Source organism: Megalobrama amblycephala, linkage group LG12, assembly GCF_018812025.1.
Source record: "Megalobrama amblycephala isolate DHTTF-2021 linkage group LG12, ASM1881202v1, whole genome shotgun sequence".
NCBI lineage: Eukaryota > Metazoa > Chordata > Actinopteri > Cypriniformes > Xenocyprididae > Megalobrama > Megalobrama amblycephala.
This window is the reverse complement of record NC_063055.1, coordinates 39,694,522-39,715,502: the sequence shown is the minus strand read 5'-3', so window position 1 is coordinate 39,715,502 and position 20,981 is coordinate 39,694,522. Positions and strand designations below refer to the sequence as shown.

General features: G+C 41.0%; 1 protein-coding gene across 5 annotated transcripts in view; it reads left to right on the top strand.

Moving 5' to 3' along the window:
• The first annotated feature begins 9,286 nt into the window (after positions 1-9,286).
• Positions 9,287-20,981, top strand: part of bsna (bassoon presynaptic cytomatrix protein a) — a 50,974-nt gene continuing 39,279 nt past the window's right edge. For all 5 annotated transcript variants that reach the window (XM_048211110.1, XM_048211109.1, XM_048211112.1 and 2 more), the window contains exon 1: positions 9,287-9,580. In XM_048211110.1, the coding sequence (XP_048067067.1) occupies positions 9,420-9,580 (161 nt within the window). In that variant the 5' untranslated portion in view covers positions 9,287-9,419. The remainder of the gene's footprint in view (positions 9,581-20,981) is intronic.

Genomic DNA, 20,981 nt, shown 5'->3' with positions numbered 1-20,981 from the left:
TCTGTCATTCTTCTAGATAGAGCACTGAGGAAAATCTTGCCCTCCACACTGAGAAGACAGATGGATCTGAACTGCTCCAGCTTGATTGAGTTCTCTTCCCTGGGTATCCAGACACCCTCCACCTGTCTCCACTGCTCTGCAAAGATAAGGAAGACCTCGTTGTGCTTTGGCTTGACCTCACCAATGCCTACGCTTCTATACCCCATAAGCTGATTAAGATTACTTTGGACCGACACCATGTGACTTGCAAGATCCATCCATCCATGCATGCATACATCCATCCATGCTTCCATCCATCCATCCATCCATGCCTCCGTCCATCCATGCATCCATCCATAAATCCATTCATCTGTCCATCCATCCATCCATCCATCCATGCTTCCTTCCTTCCATCCATCCATCCATCTCCCCGAGCTGGCTCTGCGGCAGCAGCACTTCATGGAACAGCTGACTGCAGGCCAAGAGAGGGTCACCACCAGCCAGGAGCAGACGGAACAAGAGCTTGTGCATCTACGAATGTGTGCATTACCCTTTCCAGGACCTCAGCCCTCAGATACCGACCAAGCTCACTGATTCTCAATGATGTAGATGCATTCCTCCAAGCCTTTGAGATGGTTACTGAGTGTGAGGGGTGTGAATAAGAGTGGGACCACATTATCATCCCCTATTACTCTTTCATCTGCCTCTGTGAACAATTATGAGGCCTTGAAGAGATAAGACCTTATAAGGGTTGAAATGTCGCCTGTTACTGGTTGAGGCAGCAAAACGCTTCCAGGAGTGAATGTACGAGCCTCACATCCCCGGTTGTAACCAAGCCACCCGCCTATCCATCGCCTCCGCAGTGGCTGAAAGTGTCGGCTTGGGTGACTGTATTCCCTATCTCTCCCTCAATGGAAGGCTGTGAGGATGTCCAAATCAACAGCCGTAACTGAGTTGGTGGAAGCAGCTGAGCTGGCTCAGACACCATGCACACTGGGAAAAAAGGCTTCTTCATTTCCCTGAAAGGACCCTGAGGACCAGCGACCTGTTTAGTGTGCCTCACAGGAAGAGCACCGGCCAGCACTCATGATGAACCAATGCCCTCAAATCCAAAACCCTCAGATGTACAAGCCTGGTTTGCAATGTGTGTGCTTCGTCAAGCAGCCCAGGCTAACGCTCCTGCCCAAGAAGTCAGACCCGATGTGAAAAGGGTGAAAGCAATGTTGGAGTTCCATCAGCCTGGTGATGTCCTGTCTACAAAAAAATCCACCAAAGCTCTCATCCCAGTTATCTCTGTGCACAGGGACACCAATTAAATGCCAGCCACCTCCTCCACAAGCTCCCCCAGGGCCATGGAAGTGGGACTCCTGCCTAAGCTCTCTGTCCCACTCATCCTCGCGACGAGACTGGCCGGGCCGGACCAGGGTGGCTCCTGCACCCAAGAGACTTCCGACTAAACCCCTGAGGAAGCCTCGAGCGCTGCCGGTGTTGCTGGCCACAGGTAGTGAAAGGGAAGGTGAGTGCCAACCTAATATCTTACCTGTGTACTCTGATCTCTTCCAGCAGATCATGACGGGAGGATCCTTCACCTTTGTCATCCGAAAAGGAGTTAGAAGGGTGTGAAGCATGTTAGATTCTGAACCGGACATATGGGATGTCCTGTTCCACTACTCTAATCTGCTTGTCACAGACTGTCATCACTGGACTGTCTGATCTATTTGTATAATTATAGAGCAATATTAGAATGAGATATTATAATCTCTATCTATGCATTAGTTTGTTTAATTCTCTTGCTATCTACCCATTTATCTATTTTAATACCTACAATCGTATTTTCCTGCCACACATTTTCTATGTGACGTTTACTCATTTATAATTCTGTAGCAATCTTTTCATATATTTCTCTATTTGTCATTTCATCTGTCTGTCTACCAATGTATCGTAACGTGTTTATCTGTCAAATTATGTAGCAATCTGGTTGTCAGTCTATTTATCTAATTAATTTCTACGTATACATTGTCTGACTGTTTACCTATCTGAGTAATTAGGCTCCATCCATCCATCCATCCATCCATCCATCCATCCATCCATCCATCCACCATTCTAATCCATCCATCCATCCATCCACAATTCTAATCCATCCATCCATCCATCCACCATTCTAATCCATCCATCCATCCATCCATCCATCCGTCCATCTACTTTTCTTATCCATCCATCCATCCATCCATCCACCATTCTAATCCATCCATCCATCCATCCATCCATCCATCCATCCATCCATCCATCCACAATTCTAATCCATCCATCTATCCATCTATCCATCCATCCATCCATCCATCCATCCATCCATCCATCCATCCATCCATCCATCCATCCATCCATCCACCATTCTAATCCATCCATCCATCCATCCATCCATCCATCCATCCATCCATCCATCCGTCCATCTACTTTTCTTATCCATCCATCCATCCATCCATCCATCCATCCATCCATCCATCCATCCATCCATCCATCACTGAATAAGTAGGTGTGTTCAAACTTCTAGACTAGACAACTCTGTCACTTATACTGCAAAAAATATTTTCTTTCTCAGTATTTTTGTCTTAAAATTAAGTGATTTTATAAAAATACATCTTTTCTTGCATTACACTGGTTTCAGCTGTAGATCTTGAATAATTGGAAATTTCAAAGAATTTTACATTTTTTTTTAAAATAATTAAAAAAAAAGGGGGGGGGGGCTAAATGAAGTAATAGCATGATAAAAACATGGTAACATTTAAAACTTTTGTGCATTCACTCATTAATGAGAAGTTACTGATTAGATACAATATGGTTTTAGTTGAAAATATTAAGTTATGACTGTTTTATAAGCTTATGTTCTATCAAGAGGTGTATAGAGTTTTTAAAGCATTAGGAGGGTTGAGAGCTTCTCTGTCTCATTCCCTCTCAGTCGCCAGATGTAGACCAGACCATTTTAATGTATGCACGTGTGCTTCGTGATTTGGTCTACAAAGCATCTGCTATGGCTGACGGAGTAGTGAGCGTTTACCGTGACAAAACCATTCTCTATAGAGTCTCCATTAATGGTGGATCCATCGAGTCGCAAAACGCAAAACAGTCATGCAACTTCATACTAAGATATCAGCCTCTGATTAAAATAACATACCACTTTAAGAAGCACTTTAATTATACAGTAGGAGCTCTGTTAATTAATAATAATTATTTTAGTTTCATTAGGTTTCAACCATTTCTTGAACAACAGAAATAATAAAGAAAGCCAGGTCTTGAAAGACAATTAAAATTCAGTCTTCGGTAGAGCTGCTTTATAGCTGGAATTTAAGTTGTAATTATGGCTGAATTTATTGTCTCATAAATTTGCAACATTGATGCTGTTATTTCTGTTTATTACTGTAAACCCCTTTCAATCTGTATCTATAAATGGCTATATAAATAAATGTGACTTGACAGTTTGATTGAGAAGTTTTAAGTGTCTTTAAACTGTTGGGTATTTGCAATAACTGAGAAAAATGCAGGTTAGTTCACTGTCATCAAAAGATGGATCCTCCATTGGGCCTGATTTCAATTTTGAGACTTTTCTTCTGAAGACATCTGTACATGAAAAACTGCTTGTTTAATTCCAAAAACTGGTACCTGAATGAGATACAAATGGATTACTCTATGAAACGACAAAACAATATGCTCTGAAAAATGACGTCACAGAAAAATACTAACGCTGACAATGACAAAAAATGAATCTGATTATGTGAATGAGTTAAATATGGATAGAAACCACTGGCTTTTTAAAAGAGTGTGCTATTTTTTTATTATGCATTAATAATTTCAGCAGCATTTGGTCCATCCTGTAGTAGGGCTGTGCAACTAATCACAATACAAATGTACCTGTCAAAACTAATTCTTTTTAATGTTTTTGAAAGAAAAAAATGACAAAAATGATATATATTGTGACAGTCAGTTTGATTGAGGATTTGTTTGGGTCACATACCTCTTAAGGAGTCAGACTCATTTAGTAATAGCATGGCAGACTGCTGGATAAAGATGTCCATTTTCCCTCCTCCCTTTTCCTCCGTTTGTCCAGCTGCAGCTGAACCCTCACGAGCCGGATAGACTTCTCTGCTCAGCTCTGTTTGCATCCAGCGTGTGTCTGTGGGTGTATGTGATCTGCGTTTGTGCGTCTCATTGGCTCCGCTGAACGATGCCCTCGTGAAACCAGGAAACAGAAGTAGAGCTGCATTACATAATCTCACATGCTGAGGCCAGGGGCCCTTCAGGCGTGTTCAGGACGGCCCCGCACCACCCCCTACTCCATCAAACATGTCAAAGCCCTTTGTTGAAAGCATCTTACTCTTTGCCATCTTAGATTTTGACCCACTTATTCCATTTATTGTAACAGTACCACACTAAAACAGCCTTGACTTTGACCTGCATTCAGTCATGAGGCCCCGTATTGACTTACATATGAAGTAGGAACATGGTTGATGTTGCTCCATTCACTCGTTATTTATACGCATGTATTAGTATGTAATATTTGCAAATAAATGCGACTGAAAACATAATTTCATTTATCATAAATGCAACAGAATCAATCGATTAGTAGCACATATTCAGTTTTAGATTAAATAAGAATTAGTAAACATTTGCACATTTAATACATCAATACTGCTGGTGTTTGGGAACACAATTGTGTGAGATGCTTCTGGAAAGGAACACATCTTGTGAATATGTAATCATAACAGCTCTCATGTTTCTTGTGAAAGTGAAAGCCGAGTTTCAGTATTTGAGTAGATGAAGTTGAGCTTGGCGCTGAGATTAAAACACCAAATAAAGGAAATCTTCTCTAAGTGTAGGAGCCGCCTCATAAATCTGTAATGTATGCTTTGACAGAGGAGTTCTTTCAAGCACCACAGTCTATTAAACCCGTTTCAGGAAATGCATTCTTCCTTAACCGTGACCTGATTCTGTGAGCAATGCTGACCTAGAAATGCCAGTGATTCATATGTAAGCACCATTATAAGCATCTTCTCTTTAGCCGGTGCACATTTAAAAATTGTAGATTTTGTCATATGTTTTATTTACGGACTTGTTGTGTGTGTGTGTATGTCTCTTTATTGGGGTTTCAAGTATGTAACGCTAAAAGGCAATTTTTGATTGATTGATTTTTGCTTAACTCTTTTGCTTAAGAACATGACCATTACGCATGCATATACAAGACAATATAAATACAGATTTACTCACCTATCACTTGAAGAAAAGCATGTAACAGCATGTTTGGCCGTCTAGTGAATATGATTCTTGTAGCCTGTATGTCCAACTTACAGCGTTCTTCCTCTTTTTTAATCTGTATCTGATGCTCGAATGGAAGCTTTGTAAATATAAAGTCAGCATGAAAGTGAAGTTGTGCTGGTCTTTTTTTTCCCTATTATGTCGTATATCCGCAAGAAACGCTTCAGGAACAAGAACAAATGTAGGGCGGGGCTTGATTTTGTCCGTGGGGAATTGATTGGATGGTTGTGGTTTGCTATTGGTGGATCTCATGTGAGTGACAGGTCAGAGAAGAGAAGAGATGCTGCAAGAGGGAGGAGAAGATATTCTGATTCAAGATTATGAGGAACATGAATTTAAAACAATAATGATGATGTGCACCGATAAATCATTTATAATAAACACTGCGATATTCCATAAAAATAAAAGCAATAAAAATTGAGTCAAGAATTGACAGTTTTGATTTCATGGCGCCATTCATGGATTCCCTGTTTTAGCTCGTTCTATTCTGAACAATGTTTAAAAAGTTTGTATTTCTAGCACTTCTTGTGTTTATTGCCTCTTTAAGATGAATCGCTTTTTGTATTCCTCATTTGTGAGTCACTTCAGATAAAACATCTGCAAAATTAATAAAAATTTATACTTGTTTTACGAAGTCAATCAGAGTTAACGTACACAAGACACCAGTCAACCTCTTAAACCTCTTACTAGCTATACTAACAAACATTTTTCGGTGTTTACCTGATGTATGAAAATTTTTTTCGTCATCTGAGGGGCCATTTACACATTTCATCTAAAAATGGAAACTTTTTTATGTGTTTTGGCTGTTCATTTACATGACAACAGCGTTTTGGGGCCTGAAAACGCAAACTGCAAGTTTTTGAAAACGATTCCTTTATCGTCTCCGTGTAAACTACAAACATGGTGATGTCATGCATATTACGTGTTCAGTCGTAGTGTTTCTTTACAAAGTGACATCGCCATCTACTGGCCTGACAGCAGAATACAGCATTTTTAGTCGTTTTCGTGGATCCATGTGATTGATTTGACAACATTTTCGTCTGTACGCGAAAAACGCAAAGGAAAAACTTCAGTTTTTAGTACATGGCTGTCGTGTAAACGTACCCTATGTTAGAATGTGATGTCCTCTAGTCGCCAATTAAAGGTAAACACTGACAATCTGCAGACTCTGTACATATAGAGCCTTAAAGGGTTCTGTCATTGGACCATTTTATAGATTTAGATTTAATGAAGTTTGTTTAAATTAATTTTAAATTTTAATTGCATTTTATGAATTAAACCACATGTTTATTACTAGAAAACCTGAATTAATTTATACTATATGAACTATAATCTGTAATCTTTCAGTGTGCTGCACTGGCTCCCTAAAGTGTGTTGCACGGAGAACATAATGAGTTAGTGCGCTCGAGCAGCAGCGCCAGTCAACAGCGTCCTGGGATTCATTCTCTTCACAGGGAAACTGGCGTGCAGGTTTTGTAAGCTGATTCTTTATACAGAATATGCATTACTGGTATATCCTCAAGAATTCACAAGACCACAATGACTGTGCTGAAGACTAAAAGGTTTCTGGATGGATTGCCAGTGCTAGTGCAGCCCACGTGAAGCTTAATAGGAGATGTGAGATTTTCTGCTCTAGTTTTCAAGCAGAGCACGACCAGTTTTACTGTTGTCAATTCTGATTTTATTTCAAAATTAGTTTTGACACTGAATTCCACTACTTGTATACTCAATCCCCTTCCATACTGTTTTAAAGAAGTGATTAGCAGCTATTGTCCTTCACATTACTGCTATTGTTAACACCTCACGTGATGCAGTTATTGTCCCTCCCACTCTTAAAATGGCAGAAGTTAAAGGGATAGTTCACCCAAAAATGAAACTTTTGTCATCATTTACTCACCCTCTAGTGGTTCCAAACCTGTATGAGTTTCTTTCCTCTGTTGAACACAAAAGAAGATTTTTTCAGGCAGTTGATGGCACCCTTTGACTTCCACAGTATTTCTTTCCTACTATGGAAGTCAATGACTACATCAACTGTCTGGTTACCAACATATCTTCTTTTCTGTTCAACAGAAGAAAGAAACTCATACAGGTTTGGAACCACTAGAGGTACAAAAGTTTCATTTTTGGGTGAACTATCCCTTTAAGCCAGTTCTTAAAAAGCCAGGGAGTGATATTGCTGATATGTCCAATTATAGGCATATCTCAAATCTGTCATTCTTGGCGAAAGTTCTTGAGCGTGTGTTTATGGCTGCAAAATATTTTTTTTCAAACGGATTACTAGAACCTTTTGGACATGACATTATAGCGGATTCTGGGGCTTGTGGCATTTTGGTTTTGTTAGATCTTAATGCTGCATTCGATAGAATATGTCACACCAGACTACATAGGTGGACTGAGCTTTCTGGCACTGCATTTAACTGGTTTAAATCTTACCACTCGGAACATTCCCAGATTGTTTACCTGGGTACTAACAGATCTCAGACTGTGGCATTGGGACAGGGTGTCCCTCAGGGCTCGGTGTTGGGTCCTGTTCTGTTTAGTATCTATAAGCTGCCTCTTGGCCTCCAGAAGTATGGCCTTGGCTATCATTGTTATGCAGATGACAGATTTATATTAGCACTCTATCTCTTCAACTCTTGTTTGCTGGAAATAAAGGCGTGGATGAAACATAACTTTCTTAAAATAAATTGTTCTAAGTTTTATTAATTGGCATTTCAACTAATTTCAACCTACTGTGAACAATAGCCAAACATCCCCTTCTGTCCAGGTGTAGAATTTGGGTGTGATTTTTGATGCTTTTGAAGCTGCAATACTCATTTCAAAAATATTACAAACGTTTTTTTTCAACTTTGGGACATTACCCGTATCAGACCCTTTCTCTCTAGACCTAATGCAGAGAGGCTTGATTATTGTAACTCACTTTTTGAAGGTCTAGTGGCAAATTCTATCAAGAGGTTGCAATATATACAAAACTCAGCTGCGTGTGTTTCGACTTAAACATCTTAATGCTTTTTCTAACATTGCTCCTAATTTGTAGAATTCATTACCTGATTCTATTAGGAATGCTCCTTCTTTCAATTGTTTTAAAGGGTTAGTTCACCCAAAAATGAATTTTCTGTCATTAATTACTCACCCTCATGTCGTTCCACACCTGTAAGACCTTCATTCCAGAACACAAATTAAGATATTTTTGATGAAATTCGAGAGGTATATGACTCAATAAACACTTTCAAGGTCCAGAAAGGTACTAAAGACATCGTTAAAACAGTCATGTGACTGCAGTGGTTCAACCTTAATGTGATTAAGCAACGAGAATACTTTTTGAGAATATGAGAATACTTTTTCAAAAACCTCCTTAAGGATAATGACTGGGAAGAGATTGTTGAATAAAGTTATTTTTGTTTTGTTTTTGTGCACAAAAAGTATTCTCGTCTCTTCATAACATTACGTCTGAACCACTGCAGTCACATGACTGTTTTAACGATGTCTTTAGTACCTTTCTTCACCTTGAAAGTGTTGATTATATTGCTGTCTATCCGGGTCTCAGATTTCATCAAAAATATCTTAATTTGTGTTCTGAAGATGAACGAAGGTCTTACGGGTGTGGAACGACATGAGGGTGAGTAATTAATGACAGAAATTTCATTTTTGGGTGAACTAACCCTTTAAGACTTATTATTTACGTAAAGTTTTAGCAATTATTATTGTGATTTTTGATATAGGCTACTTTGTATTGTTTTTTATTTTCTATTATGTAACGCTTTGAGTGCGAGAAAGGTGCATTACAAATAAAATGCATTATTATTACTACTATTATAGTGTGGCTCTATAACACAATATGAGATAGAATCTCTCTTTATGATTTTTATCTCAAGAGCGAGAGCTGGAAGTAGCCTAAATGTTGCGCATATATAAATAATTATATGCTGTATATACATTTGAGGCGTGCGTGCGCGCGTACTGTAGTCGCTGAATGTGTGTCCCCTCCCACCCGAGCTCGAGCGCACTGAATGCGCAGGAGAGAGAGATGATGGCGGAGGAAGATCGGCGCTGAGCGGATCTTTTTATATAATTGCGTTTCCTGAGTTTATTATAAATAGAAAACACAATCGGCCTGCTCGCTAGATCCAACCATGGGTAACGAGGCGAGCCTGGAGGGCGGTGAAGGGGCCACTATGGTGGGGATGTCGGTTTCAGCACCGCTGGGCTCTGGACAGCACATGAAGCCCGTAAATGGCGCAGCGGCCGGGGCTGGAGCTGGAGCATCCCTCGAACCCAGGGCGGGGATGCATAGGTAAGAACAGGGTTATTCCACAAGCCATTTCCTCTGCATGCTTGCGTTTGTTTTCCTCCTCGAATATGATATACGGGTTGACAGCGAGAAGCAGTGAGGTTGAGGATGCTGTGCGGTGATGCTGCCGCTGCTGCTGCTGTTGTGATGCTTGTTTCTAGGCTACGATCTCTGTTCACGAACACCAGAACAGCATTAAAAACAGGGCTCCCAATGTGCTGACGTCGTCAGATCAGAGAGATCGACACACCTGAGCCTCAAGATGACAAACTGAGAAACCAAAAGGATGCTGAGAGAGAGAGAGAGGCTATATGATCGTGTGAATGAGAATCGTTCTCACATGTATTTACTGTCACGCGTTTGAATATTTTCTCGGGCGCGCGCTGCATTCACAAAAAAAATGACAAACACACCGTCATATTTGATGTTGCTTGATCGAGAAATTATCAATCAGCGTCTCTTTTGATATTTTGCACGTATGCTGTAGATGGATTCGCATCACTTAAAGCACATCATTCTTTTCGATGAATAAAAAGATAACTGCTGTGCGTGTATTCATGAGTCTGTTTCTCTGAGAATCCTCATTCAGTTATCACGGACCGCGAGGGTTTCTTCCTTCCTGCAAATGGCTGTCGGTATAGTATAGGCGATGTGATGGAGGGTGAGAGTAGCTACAACTGTAAGTGCTTTAACATGAAGAATTGATAGCACTGCAATACACGCACAGCAGCTCATTCATCCGCTCTTCAGCAGTGACTCATATTTACACCCGAGTCTATATCTGATCTCTGGCGTAAGATGCTAATAATAGGATGAGCTATATTTGCGTTTCAGGTATAGCCCTCACTCACTACACAACGCATCTGTGTTTTTATTCTGTCGACGATGGTGTGAAGTGTTGCTTTTCCCTTTAAAAAAACGCACAAACACCGCGCCTGCTTGACTCATTCTGGATGCTCCAGTTTTGTCGCCATTGGGCTTTTATAATATGGCTCCAGAAACTCAGTTCAAAGGCTGTCACTTATGCGGAATTGAAATGTAACATTTTGCAAATAATTATGAAAGTTAAAGAACAAGCACATATGATTCCGTTAGGCAAAGCTTTAACTGTGTTATAAGCCATTTATTTATAATGACAATACGCTGTCACCACATCCATATGGTAATATCAGGGGATGATTACACATGTGAAGTTCCATGTCAACACACACCAGAAATACAGCATCAGATCCTTGTTGGTGTCTTGCCATCAAATTTGTTAATGCACTGGCTATAATATATCATGTTCATTTTCAGGCAGAGTGGTCTGATGAGGATCTGAGCCAGATTTGCTGAAGATCCAATGAACACTCTAGGAGGTTTTCAGAAAAGTATCGCCCCACATAGTGCACGATTTGATGGAACAGCCATTTTGTAGTGGTGTCCGAAACCATGGTAGACATTATTGAGTGCACTCATTCAATCCCATAATGCACCGCAAGTGTACAGCTGATGTTCACTCAACAACCAGAGAATGCATATAATGCATTTGTATTTTATTAATCAAAAGCTATGCAAAAGTGGCAACCCTTCCAGAACCCTCAGCGTCCGATTTCGCTCACTCCTTAAGTGGACTATTAGAGATTTTGGACACAGCACTGTCAATGAATATCAAAATGACGGACAGGCATTGGCATAGGTTTGAAGATGTAAAATAGTTCCAGTTCATGTACTATTCTATACTGTTTTGTGGTGTGTTCACACTGAAAAATCCAAAAAGAAGAAGTGGACTTTAAATACTCGGATGATGCAATTAATTAACTAAAAAACGAAGTGTGCAATGTTGGACACTTCATGCACTCAAGAGTCACAGCTTTCCTTATGTAGTGGAAGGGGAGGGGCTATCGGACTACGGTGCTGGATGACGAAATAATTTTATAAGATTCATACACAAGATGGTTGAGTACATAATGCATAGTGTGTCATTTGAGACACAACTTTAGTGTTCCTGAATAAATAGGAAGAAGTTGCAACTAAGAAATCAGATATCCACCTTTTTTTAATAGTCAAAGAGTAGCCCAAGTACAGTATGTTAGCTATTAGAATGTCATGAAAATGCTTTTTGCATGCTCTGCGCTGTGTGCACAGACACATGAGAAACGCTGTGGAGTGCAGAAACACAAGGGTCTGATATGGTAACAAACAATGACGCCTGCTTGTGCTAGCGAGCGAATAAATCCTACATTTGAGGCAATTACTGTATAAATATTGTATTGGAGAGTTTATTTACACTAACTACAAATAGCATTACTTGTTGGCAAAGGCTATTTACACTCTTACAACTCCGCCCTCCATTAATTGTGTTAGTTCATTTAGCTTTAACTTACATGCAACACAGAATTCAATATGGCAGAAGCTATATACACTACGTGCAAATTGCAACAGATCCTCAAAGGCAACAAAATGAGCTACACACGTTCAGCCCACCCGCTCTATGCAATTTCAGTTTACATCCATTAAAAAACATCTATTAAATATCTAGTTCAGTCATGAAACTCTAGAAGGCGCAGGCTGATCAGTCCTTTACATGCAATCTGCAAGCGATCACATCATTACCGCATTGCACAATCTGATTGGCCTCTGCTGATCCTGCAGCCAATGAGATTGCTTGCACAACATTCAGTGTTCGCTGTAATCTAGTCCTGCAGCTCTATCACAATTCCTCTGAACCCCTCCACCTCCCCAGCTCCACCTGCCTAGATCTGCTACAGGATTTATTTATTTATGCAGCAGCAGCAGATCTTACCTGTTCACATCAGCATGTCTGTGTGACTATCAGCAGTAGTAAGTCCATACTTGCAGCAATAATCAACAGCAGCAGTGGCATAGCAGATCTAGTCCGCCAAGACCATATACATTAGCACTGCCACATTCAATAACATGCTAAAACTATTTTGAGAGTTGGGATGATTTAAATAACGTTAGACTCTCTTTTTCTTTACTGATATGCAATGGGAATAGGGAGAAGAATGGGATCCAGAAAAGCAGAATTCAAACTTGTCATTATTGCAGTGCAGTGCATGTTATATGTTTGGCAACAGTTCTTCTAATGCTAATTGATGGAGTGTGTAGCTTTTCACTTCTAAAACAACCATGTAGGAAGACGTATCATGGACATATTCCAGGATGATAAAAATTCATCAGGCTCAAATTGTGAAAGAATGGTTGGGAGGGAGCAATCAGAAGTCTCACACATTCACAGAAAATATCTTACTTCCGCATTGCAAAATAAGGTGGATAAGGAACCTTGGAGCAGTGTTATATTGTATAGACTACAGTAAGGGTTCAGCACAGCAGACTCCACTTTGTGTGGGCATTATTGTTCACCACATGTTTTTTCCCTGTGTAAGCCTACCTATAAACTCTGTTTAAAGTTAAGGTTCAACACCCATCGTAAAGGTTTGCAGCACTCTGCAACATCCATGAGATTTGGGTCACCCCAACAATTGCTGGTTGAGAAGCTACAAAACGATGGGTTTCTAGAAATACGGGAGGCTGAAGCCTCACCAAGTGCATCTGACAGAGATGGCAGCTCAAGCTGTGTGAGAGGAAGCCGAAGAGCAATAAGTGGGATGGTGTTTGTGAAAAGATAATGGCTGGACCCATCAGACATTTAGTCGTTTAGCAGACACTTTTATCCAAAGCAACTTACAAATCAGGAACATCAAAAGCAATTTATCTTAAGAGCATTAAAGTTTCAAGAGTAAGAGTAGTACAGAAGCTAAAGAAGAAGTAAACTGCCCTTCAGTCAATGTATGTATTGTGTGTTTGTTGGACAACATTTTAATTCTAACTGAAATGTGGCTGCACAATAACAGATACTGAGCCGCTGAGCTAGACTGGCTACTTATGGCAGAAATTCATTACATCAGCCAAAGGGTCTGTTGATGTGAACAAAAACTTCTGCATGTGGGATATTCAGCAACAACGTTTCAACCTCAATCCCTACCAAGGAAATTTACTGACTAGGATCATATGTTTTCCGTCCCTCTGAAGCTGTCAGCCTGCTTCTCAACAAACATCCCCTGGGATTTTGCCATTAACTGAATTCAGTGACACTAATCTGAAGAAACTTCTACCAAAATATCGCTGTCTCAACAAGAGCAAAGACTGTTGATCCGCTCTTACCCGGAGTCTCTTTTTACCAATGGTTTTGAAACATACTCTATGACAGCATTCCAGCCCACCTGCAGCAGAACAAACGTTGTCTGTCAGAGTTAAACTGAGGTAAACCACTGGCTTGGATGGCGTTAACCCAGCTAACAAAAATATGTTCTAAGAAAATTTTGCTATAACGTTCCCGTTAAGTTATGGAAACGTTATCTCGGAATGTTCTCTGAACATTCAAAACGTCCAGTTTTTTAAATGTTTTGGCTGGTTATGTGAACATTACATTTTGCAAACATTATGGGAATATTACTTTTGAGTGTTCCCTGTGCTGTGTTGAGACTTTTATGTTGAAGGTTGCGTTCCCGTTTCCTTTGCCAGTTTTGTAGTCCTTTTATAGAGGGTATGCATCGACGTCACTTTCTTGCCGAAAGCGCGCTCCCTCAGCTGGACTGAGTGGCAAAAGAACCTGCTGCGTGACTGGATTTAGTAGAGGAAACTGTGAAAACGGAGTAAAACAAACGATTACACTAAAGGTTGGACTCGAAAGTGTTCCTTACAACTTGTCAAAGAAACCTAATCCATGGATATTGACATGCAGCCAGGAGTCGTGTTTCCTGACATTTATATGTGCCTGATTTCGACTCCAGGGAAATACATAAAGCAAATCTGCCTGTGAATATTTTATATAACTACAATATAGGTCAGGTTAAATCAGAGTAATCACTTATATCAATGTTATATCGTCATATTGTCCAGCCCTAAAACATATATAGTTTTATAGTATAGTTTTTGTCAATGTTTATTTAAAAACACCCAATTATGCAGAATATAAGATGGAAAATATTTAATTGATGAGTTGTCAACACAATATATAACAATACAATATATACGGTATGATTTTACCTCAAAATCCAACATTTTGACACAAAATGATAACTGCAAAACATGTTTCTCTGCTGGAGTCCAGCTGTTTCTGTGAATTGCGATGATCCATTTGCTTATTTTTTTCTGTAGCTTTCGGCAGTCTGTAAAAATATACCCTTAGGTTTTGTGTCAAATCTATCTGTACAGTCAATCACAAAGCTCTTTCCCGTTTTGGATGTGTTTTGTGTGTTTTTCGCAACATTCATGCTGAAAACCAATGCTGCAGTTCAATCTTGTGCCACTCAGTGGGCGTGACCGCAGTCGTAACGGTCGACAGTGATGTCACGTGCATACCCTCTATAGTTTTTATGTTAATTAGTTCCCTGATAGTTTCCAGGTGTGTCTTGTTTGCCTGTGTATAAATAGACCTTGCGTTTCATTGTTCCTTGGTCAGTCGTTCTGTAATGCGAGGAGCACGGCATGCAGGCAAAGATGTCCAGATCAATAAGAGACTATTAACTACTATTATTCCTTTTAATTATACTAATGTCTCATTAAAATGTCTACAAATGTATAAAACTGATCAGAGATCAGGTAAAAACCATAGACGCATGATTCATGGGTTCACAGAGATCATCGGCCCCCAGTGGTGAACCACTGAAATTCGTAAACATTTCAAAACAGTTATGACATAACAAAGCCTTGTTTACTGAAATCACGTGACTTTTGCAGTTTGATACGTGCTCTGAACTACTGATTCAAAACAAAAGATTCGTAAAGGTTCATGAAGCAGTGTTTCGAATGTGCCCATCACTATTTATTAGTAATCCAAACAAAACAACAACCAGGAGCACAGGGAGTCTGGAGAACAGGTATCCACATGAAACAGCGTCTGACAAAAGACTGTGCTGGTAAAATGTGTGTAGTGACATCGCCACTCAGGAATGGGCACTTGTCCGGATCGGCACGGAATGGAACAGTTAAGCAACAAAGACGGTTTGGCCTGACAGTGGAAAAGTGGCTCTTGATTGGTCTTGGTTAATTACTTCACTAAATTACTCTCACACTTTATTTTTCCTTCCTTTTGTTTTTAATTCTAAGCTTGTGTACATTTTTAGTAAAAGCTGTTAAGTTATTAAACAATATCTCATGTAGGTTTTTTCCTTAATGACCACTAGGAGGTGCTCTAAATAGGCATGTTTTTCTTGATTGGTTTTCCCTGAAGAGATATACATCGATCAGGCATAACATTACAACCACCTTCCTAATACTGTGTTGGTCCCCCTTTTTCTGCCTAAACAGCCCTGACCCGTCGAGGCATGGACTCTTCTAGACCCCTGAAGGTGTGCTGTGGTATCTGGACCAAGATGTTAGCAGCAGATCCTTTAAGTCCTGTAAGTTGTGAGGTGAAACCTCCATGGATCAGACTTGTTTGTTCAGCACATCCCACAGATGCTCGATTGGATTGAGATCTGGGGAATTTGGAGGACAAGTCAACACCTCAAACTCGTTGTTGTGCTCCTCACACCATTCCTGAACCATTTCTGCTTTGTAGCAGGAGCATTATCCTGCTGAAAGAGGCCACAGCCACCAGGGAATACCGTTTCCATAAAAGGGTGTACATGGTCTCAACAATGCTTAGGTAGGTGGTACGTGTCAAAGTAACATCCACATGGATGGCACGACCCAAGGTTTTCCAGCAGAACATAGCCCAAAGCCTCACACTGCCTCCGCCGTGCATCCTGGTGCCATGTGTTCCCCAGGTAAGAGATGCACACGCACCCGGCCATCCATGTGATGTAAAAGAAAACGTGATTCATCAGACCAGGCCACCTTCTTCCATTGCTCCGTGGTCCAGTTCTGATGCTCACGTATCCACTGATGTCACAGTGGCTCTTTCGGTGGTGGACAGGGGTCAGCATGGGCACCCTGACTGGTCTGCATCTATGCAGCTCCATACGCAACAAACTGATGCACTGTGTATTCTGACACCTTTCTATCAGAACCAGCATTAACTTCTGGAGCAATCTCAGCTACAGTAGCTCGTCTGTTGGATAGGACCACATGGTCCAGCCTTCGCTCCCCACATGCATCACTGAGCCTCGGCCGCCCATGACCCTGTCGCTGGTTCACCACTGTTCCTTCCTTGGAGCACTTTTGATAGATACTGACCACTGCAGACCGGGAACACCCCACAAGAGCTGCAGTTTTGGAGATGCTCTGACCCAGTCATCTAGCCATCACAATTTAGCCTTCGCTCAAATCCTTACGCTTGCCCATTATTCCTGCTTCTAACACATCAACTTTGAGGACAAAATGTTCACTTGCAGCCTAATATATCCACCCACTAACAGGTGCCGTGATGAAGAGATAATCAGTGTTATTTACTTCATCTGTCAGTGCTCATAGTGTTATGCCTGATCGGTGTATGTTGTTGTTGAAACCGAAAGTAAAAGAGTGATGCACATTCGTTGCGTTTTACCTTGAAATGAGAGTTCCATGTCTTTATTAAAATAATCACATTAAAGATTTATCTCTCATTCACCCGCAAGATTAAAGCCAGATTAAATTCAAGAACTCGTCCTGTGGGAAGCCCTATGGGTGCTTTCTCTGCTCACATGTATGGAAAGCAGCCAATCACAGAGTCAAATGTAATTTGTGTATAAGGTTAGAAGTATTGATTAAGGATCTTATATCTGTTAATATGTGCCTTACTTGGAAGCTGATAAGGATGACGCAATGATGCACTCTTGTGGTTGTTTTCAATTGCACAATTAGATCGGGCAAGTAATTAAGAGAGGAAGATGAATGTTAACATGAATTGATGCAATAGCGAGCAGTGGCCTTCGATGGTCAAAACACAACTGAGGTGGAACCTGTAGCTCTAGATAATTTTTTTCATTACTACTGGAGCTCCAGTTTGTTAAATTTAAAATTATTATTAAACAGCAAGCCCAAACTATGCAAAAGTGGCTTCCGGCGCACTCAATGTCCGAATTCACTCACTCGTTTTCATTCACTCCTTCAAGTAAACTATATTAGTGGAGTAATGTAGGGAATAGTGAATGAGGGGGGGATTTCGAGCAGTCTTCATGAGCTAATCAGTGTGCATTAACTCTTCATTCCATAGATCAGTTTCCTGTCACACCTGCTATCTATTTTCAGCACTAGTAATCACTGAGGGCAGCTGAGCTACAGCAGCAGCCTTATTGAGATTCAAGATTCATTCTTAAGATTCAGTCAGGCAAAGATAAGGGAGTCAACCTGTGAATGATTGTGTGAAAGAGCTAATGCTGACTCTAGTCTTAGACCTATACCTTCATAATGTAATATTCCTGAAGCAGTCAGACGCACATGCACATTGGCTGTCATAATAACGACACTAAAGTGTGGCGTTTCAGCATATCTGATGTTTTGGCAATGAAAGTTTCACAGGTTTGGACTGTACAGTATCACACATTGATTTGTTTGTAGTTTATTCTCTGTAGAGAGAGTTTCCTAGTTGATCATCTCTCTCTCACTCCATCTTCACTGCACGTCAATCATATGCGCTCAGTTGCTGCTCCGCTGTAAAGTGATCTCAGTGTGTTTTTAAATAATAATCTCATGGCACAAGATATGGTAAACACAAATAGTAAAATAAAACAGGACTAGTTTTATATATACTGATTTTTAGAAGGCAGACTGAGATGACGAATGGGAACATGGTTTGCAACACATTATTAGCCGTTTGATAATGTAGTCAAGCCAAAGGCTAATCATATTAATTACCGTAATTATGTTACATAAAATACATTACCATTCTGACACATGGACTTGTAGACGAGCCTGTATAATTCACTCTACCACTTCTTCATTTTCTGGTTCAAACATATATGGCTGAATTAAACCAGTATTTCCATTTGCCATTGTGTAGCGTTTACTACAGTAAAGTGGAAAAAATGAAACACCCTACGCTCTTCATGAACATGCATAAGTGAAGTCCACATCAAGTGTGTCATAACTCAAGTGGGAAGGCTGGATTTTGCCTTCACAAGAAACCGAACCAATTACAGAAAACCACCCCATTAGGTGTCCACTTCAGTGCATGTTCTCTTGACTTTAACATGTCTCCAGAAGCTGCTGCATCTGGTCTGAAGGTAATGAAGTTGGCCGGCTGTCTGCACTCTTCCAAGTAATGGAGCAAAAAGGACAGACTGCAAATTGGTAATAGGAAAAATGAAGAGGCTTGAAGAGTGTGCAACACACCCTTCTATAGTACCTGACTGTTCTTTACACATAAAGCGGAGACATCATTCTTCCACTCCATAGTCAATGCTTCCATTTCCATCCTGCTTCAAGATAACACCAGTCAACAACAACCCTCTCTAATTTAAGGAAATCTCAGTCAAGTTCATTTGCATTCTGAAACATTTCTTACAATTAATAAATGTCTTGACATATCAATCTGTCATCACACCTGTTCACTCAACCAACTGAAATGTCTGTCTTTGCTGTAGACCAGTCACAAGCCAATCAGAGCTTTCTTACCTACCCCTACTAACTCTCTTGGAATCTTGGAGTCTTAATGGCAAATTAAATTAAATGAAAGTATATTGGCTACAAGTACTCTTCAATAACTCTTCAAAATCATCCTGAGGTCAGCAATATTATTAAACAGATTTTATTACTGGTCTCCTTTAGTGTGGCATGAGTAAGCCACACCCTCACTTTCTCAAGGGAAATGAAATGGATGTGTAAAAACCTTGCATGACTGTGCTTAGGAACAATAATGCAGCTCGAATGGAAAGCCTGTTAGTGCAGCTGTTGTACTGGGTAATTTCCAATTGCAGTATGCTTGAATCTTGACCAGTGTAAGGTATTTTCTTATAAATTGACATCCTTTATCTTCCCAACTATAGGAAACCCCAAAGCCATTTTGTAACTAAAACATAGTTCATGTGTTAAAAAGAAGTGAAAAAGATTACTCTGGATGCAAACAGGTCATCTAGAACTTTCATTAGAAACCCAACTAATTGATTTCAATGAGTAATCAGGTTTTTCTTAATCAGGAGCCAAAATCCGGCCAGGGGAGTGAGGTTTACACATACAGCTCTTACTAGCTTGCTTCTGTTACATTCACCAACCTAAACCTCGCTCCCATCTGAGTCACAGCATCAAATGTAACCGGTCCTTCTCAAACCGCTCCAAGCAGGACTCGAACCAGCATATCCGGCTTGGGAGGTGAGCGCACTAACAAGGACGCTAATGACTGCAGCCGCAAGCATCAATTGCTAGCATACCTCTTGAGGCCAGGGGAGTGAGGTTTACATGCACAGCACTTACTAGCTTGCTTCCATTGCTTCCACTCACCCCCCTAAACCTCATTCCAATTTGGTCACGACACCAAATGTAACTGGTCCTACTCAACCCGTTCCAAGCTGGACTTGAACCAGCGTCTCCGGCGTGGGACGTGGACGTGCTAACAAGTACACTAAAGATCGCAATCACTAGTGTCAGTCACTAGCGCACCTCTTGAGGCCAGGGGAGTGAGGTTTAAATGCACAACTCTTACTAGCTTGCTTCTGTTACATTCACCAACCTAAACCTCACTCCCATCTGAGTCACAGCATCAAATGTAACCGGTCCTTCTCAAACCGCTCCAAGCAGGACTCGAACCAGCATCTCCGGCTTGGGAGGTGAGCGCACTAACAAGGACGCTAATGACTGCAGCCGCAAGCATCAATTGCTAGCATGCCTCTTGAGGCCAGGGGAGTGAGGTTTACATGCACAGTGCTTACTAGCTTGCTTTCATTACACTCACCCTCCTAAACCTCATTCCAATTCGGTCACGACACCAAATGTAACTGGTCCTACTCAACCCGCTCCAAGCTAGACTTGAACCAGCGTCTCCGGCGTGGGAAGTTGACGTGCTAACAAGTACACTAAAGATCGCAATCACTAGTGTCAGTCGCTAGTGCACCTCTTGATGCCAGGGGAGTGAGGTTTAAATGCACAGCTCTTATTTGCCTATGTCTGTTATACTCAACACCCTAAACCTCACTCCCATCCAGGTCATGGCACCAAAAGTAACTGGTCCTACTCAACCCACTCTGAGCGGGACTCGAACTGGCATCTCCGGCTTGGGAGGCGGGCGCTAAAAAGGATGCTAAAGACCGCAGCTGCACGCCTCTTGAGGCAAAGGGATTGAGGTTTAAATGCATAGCTCTTACACTCCCCCCCCCTAAACCTCACTCCCATCCGGCTCATGGCACCAAATATAATCTATCCTACTCAATCCGCTCTGAGCGGGACTCGAACTGGGTCTCCTGCATGGGAGGTGGGCATGCTAACAAGGATGCTAAAGATCGCAGTGGCTAGAGTCAGTCACCAGCGCACCTCATTAGGCCAG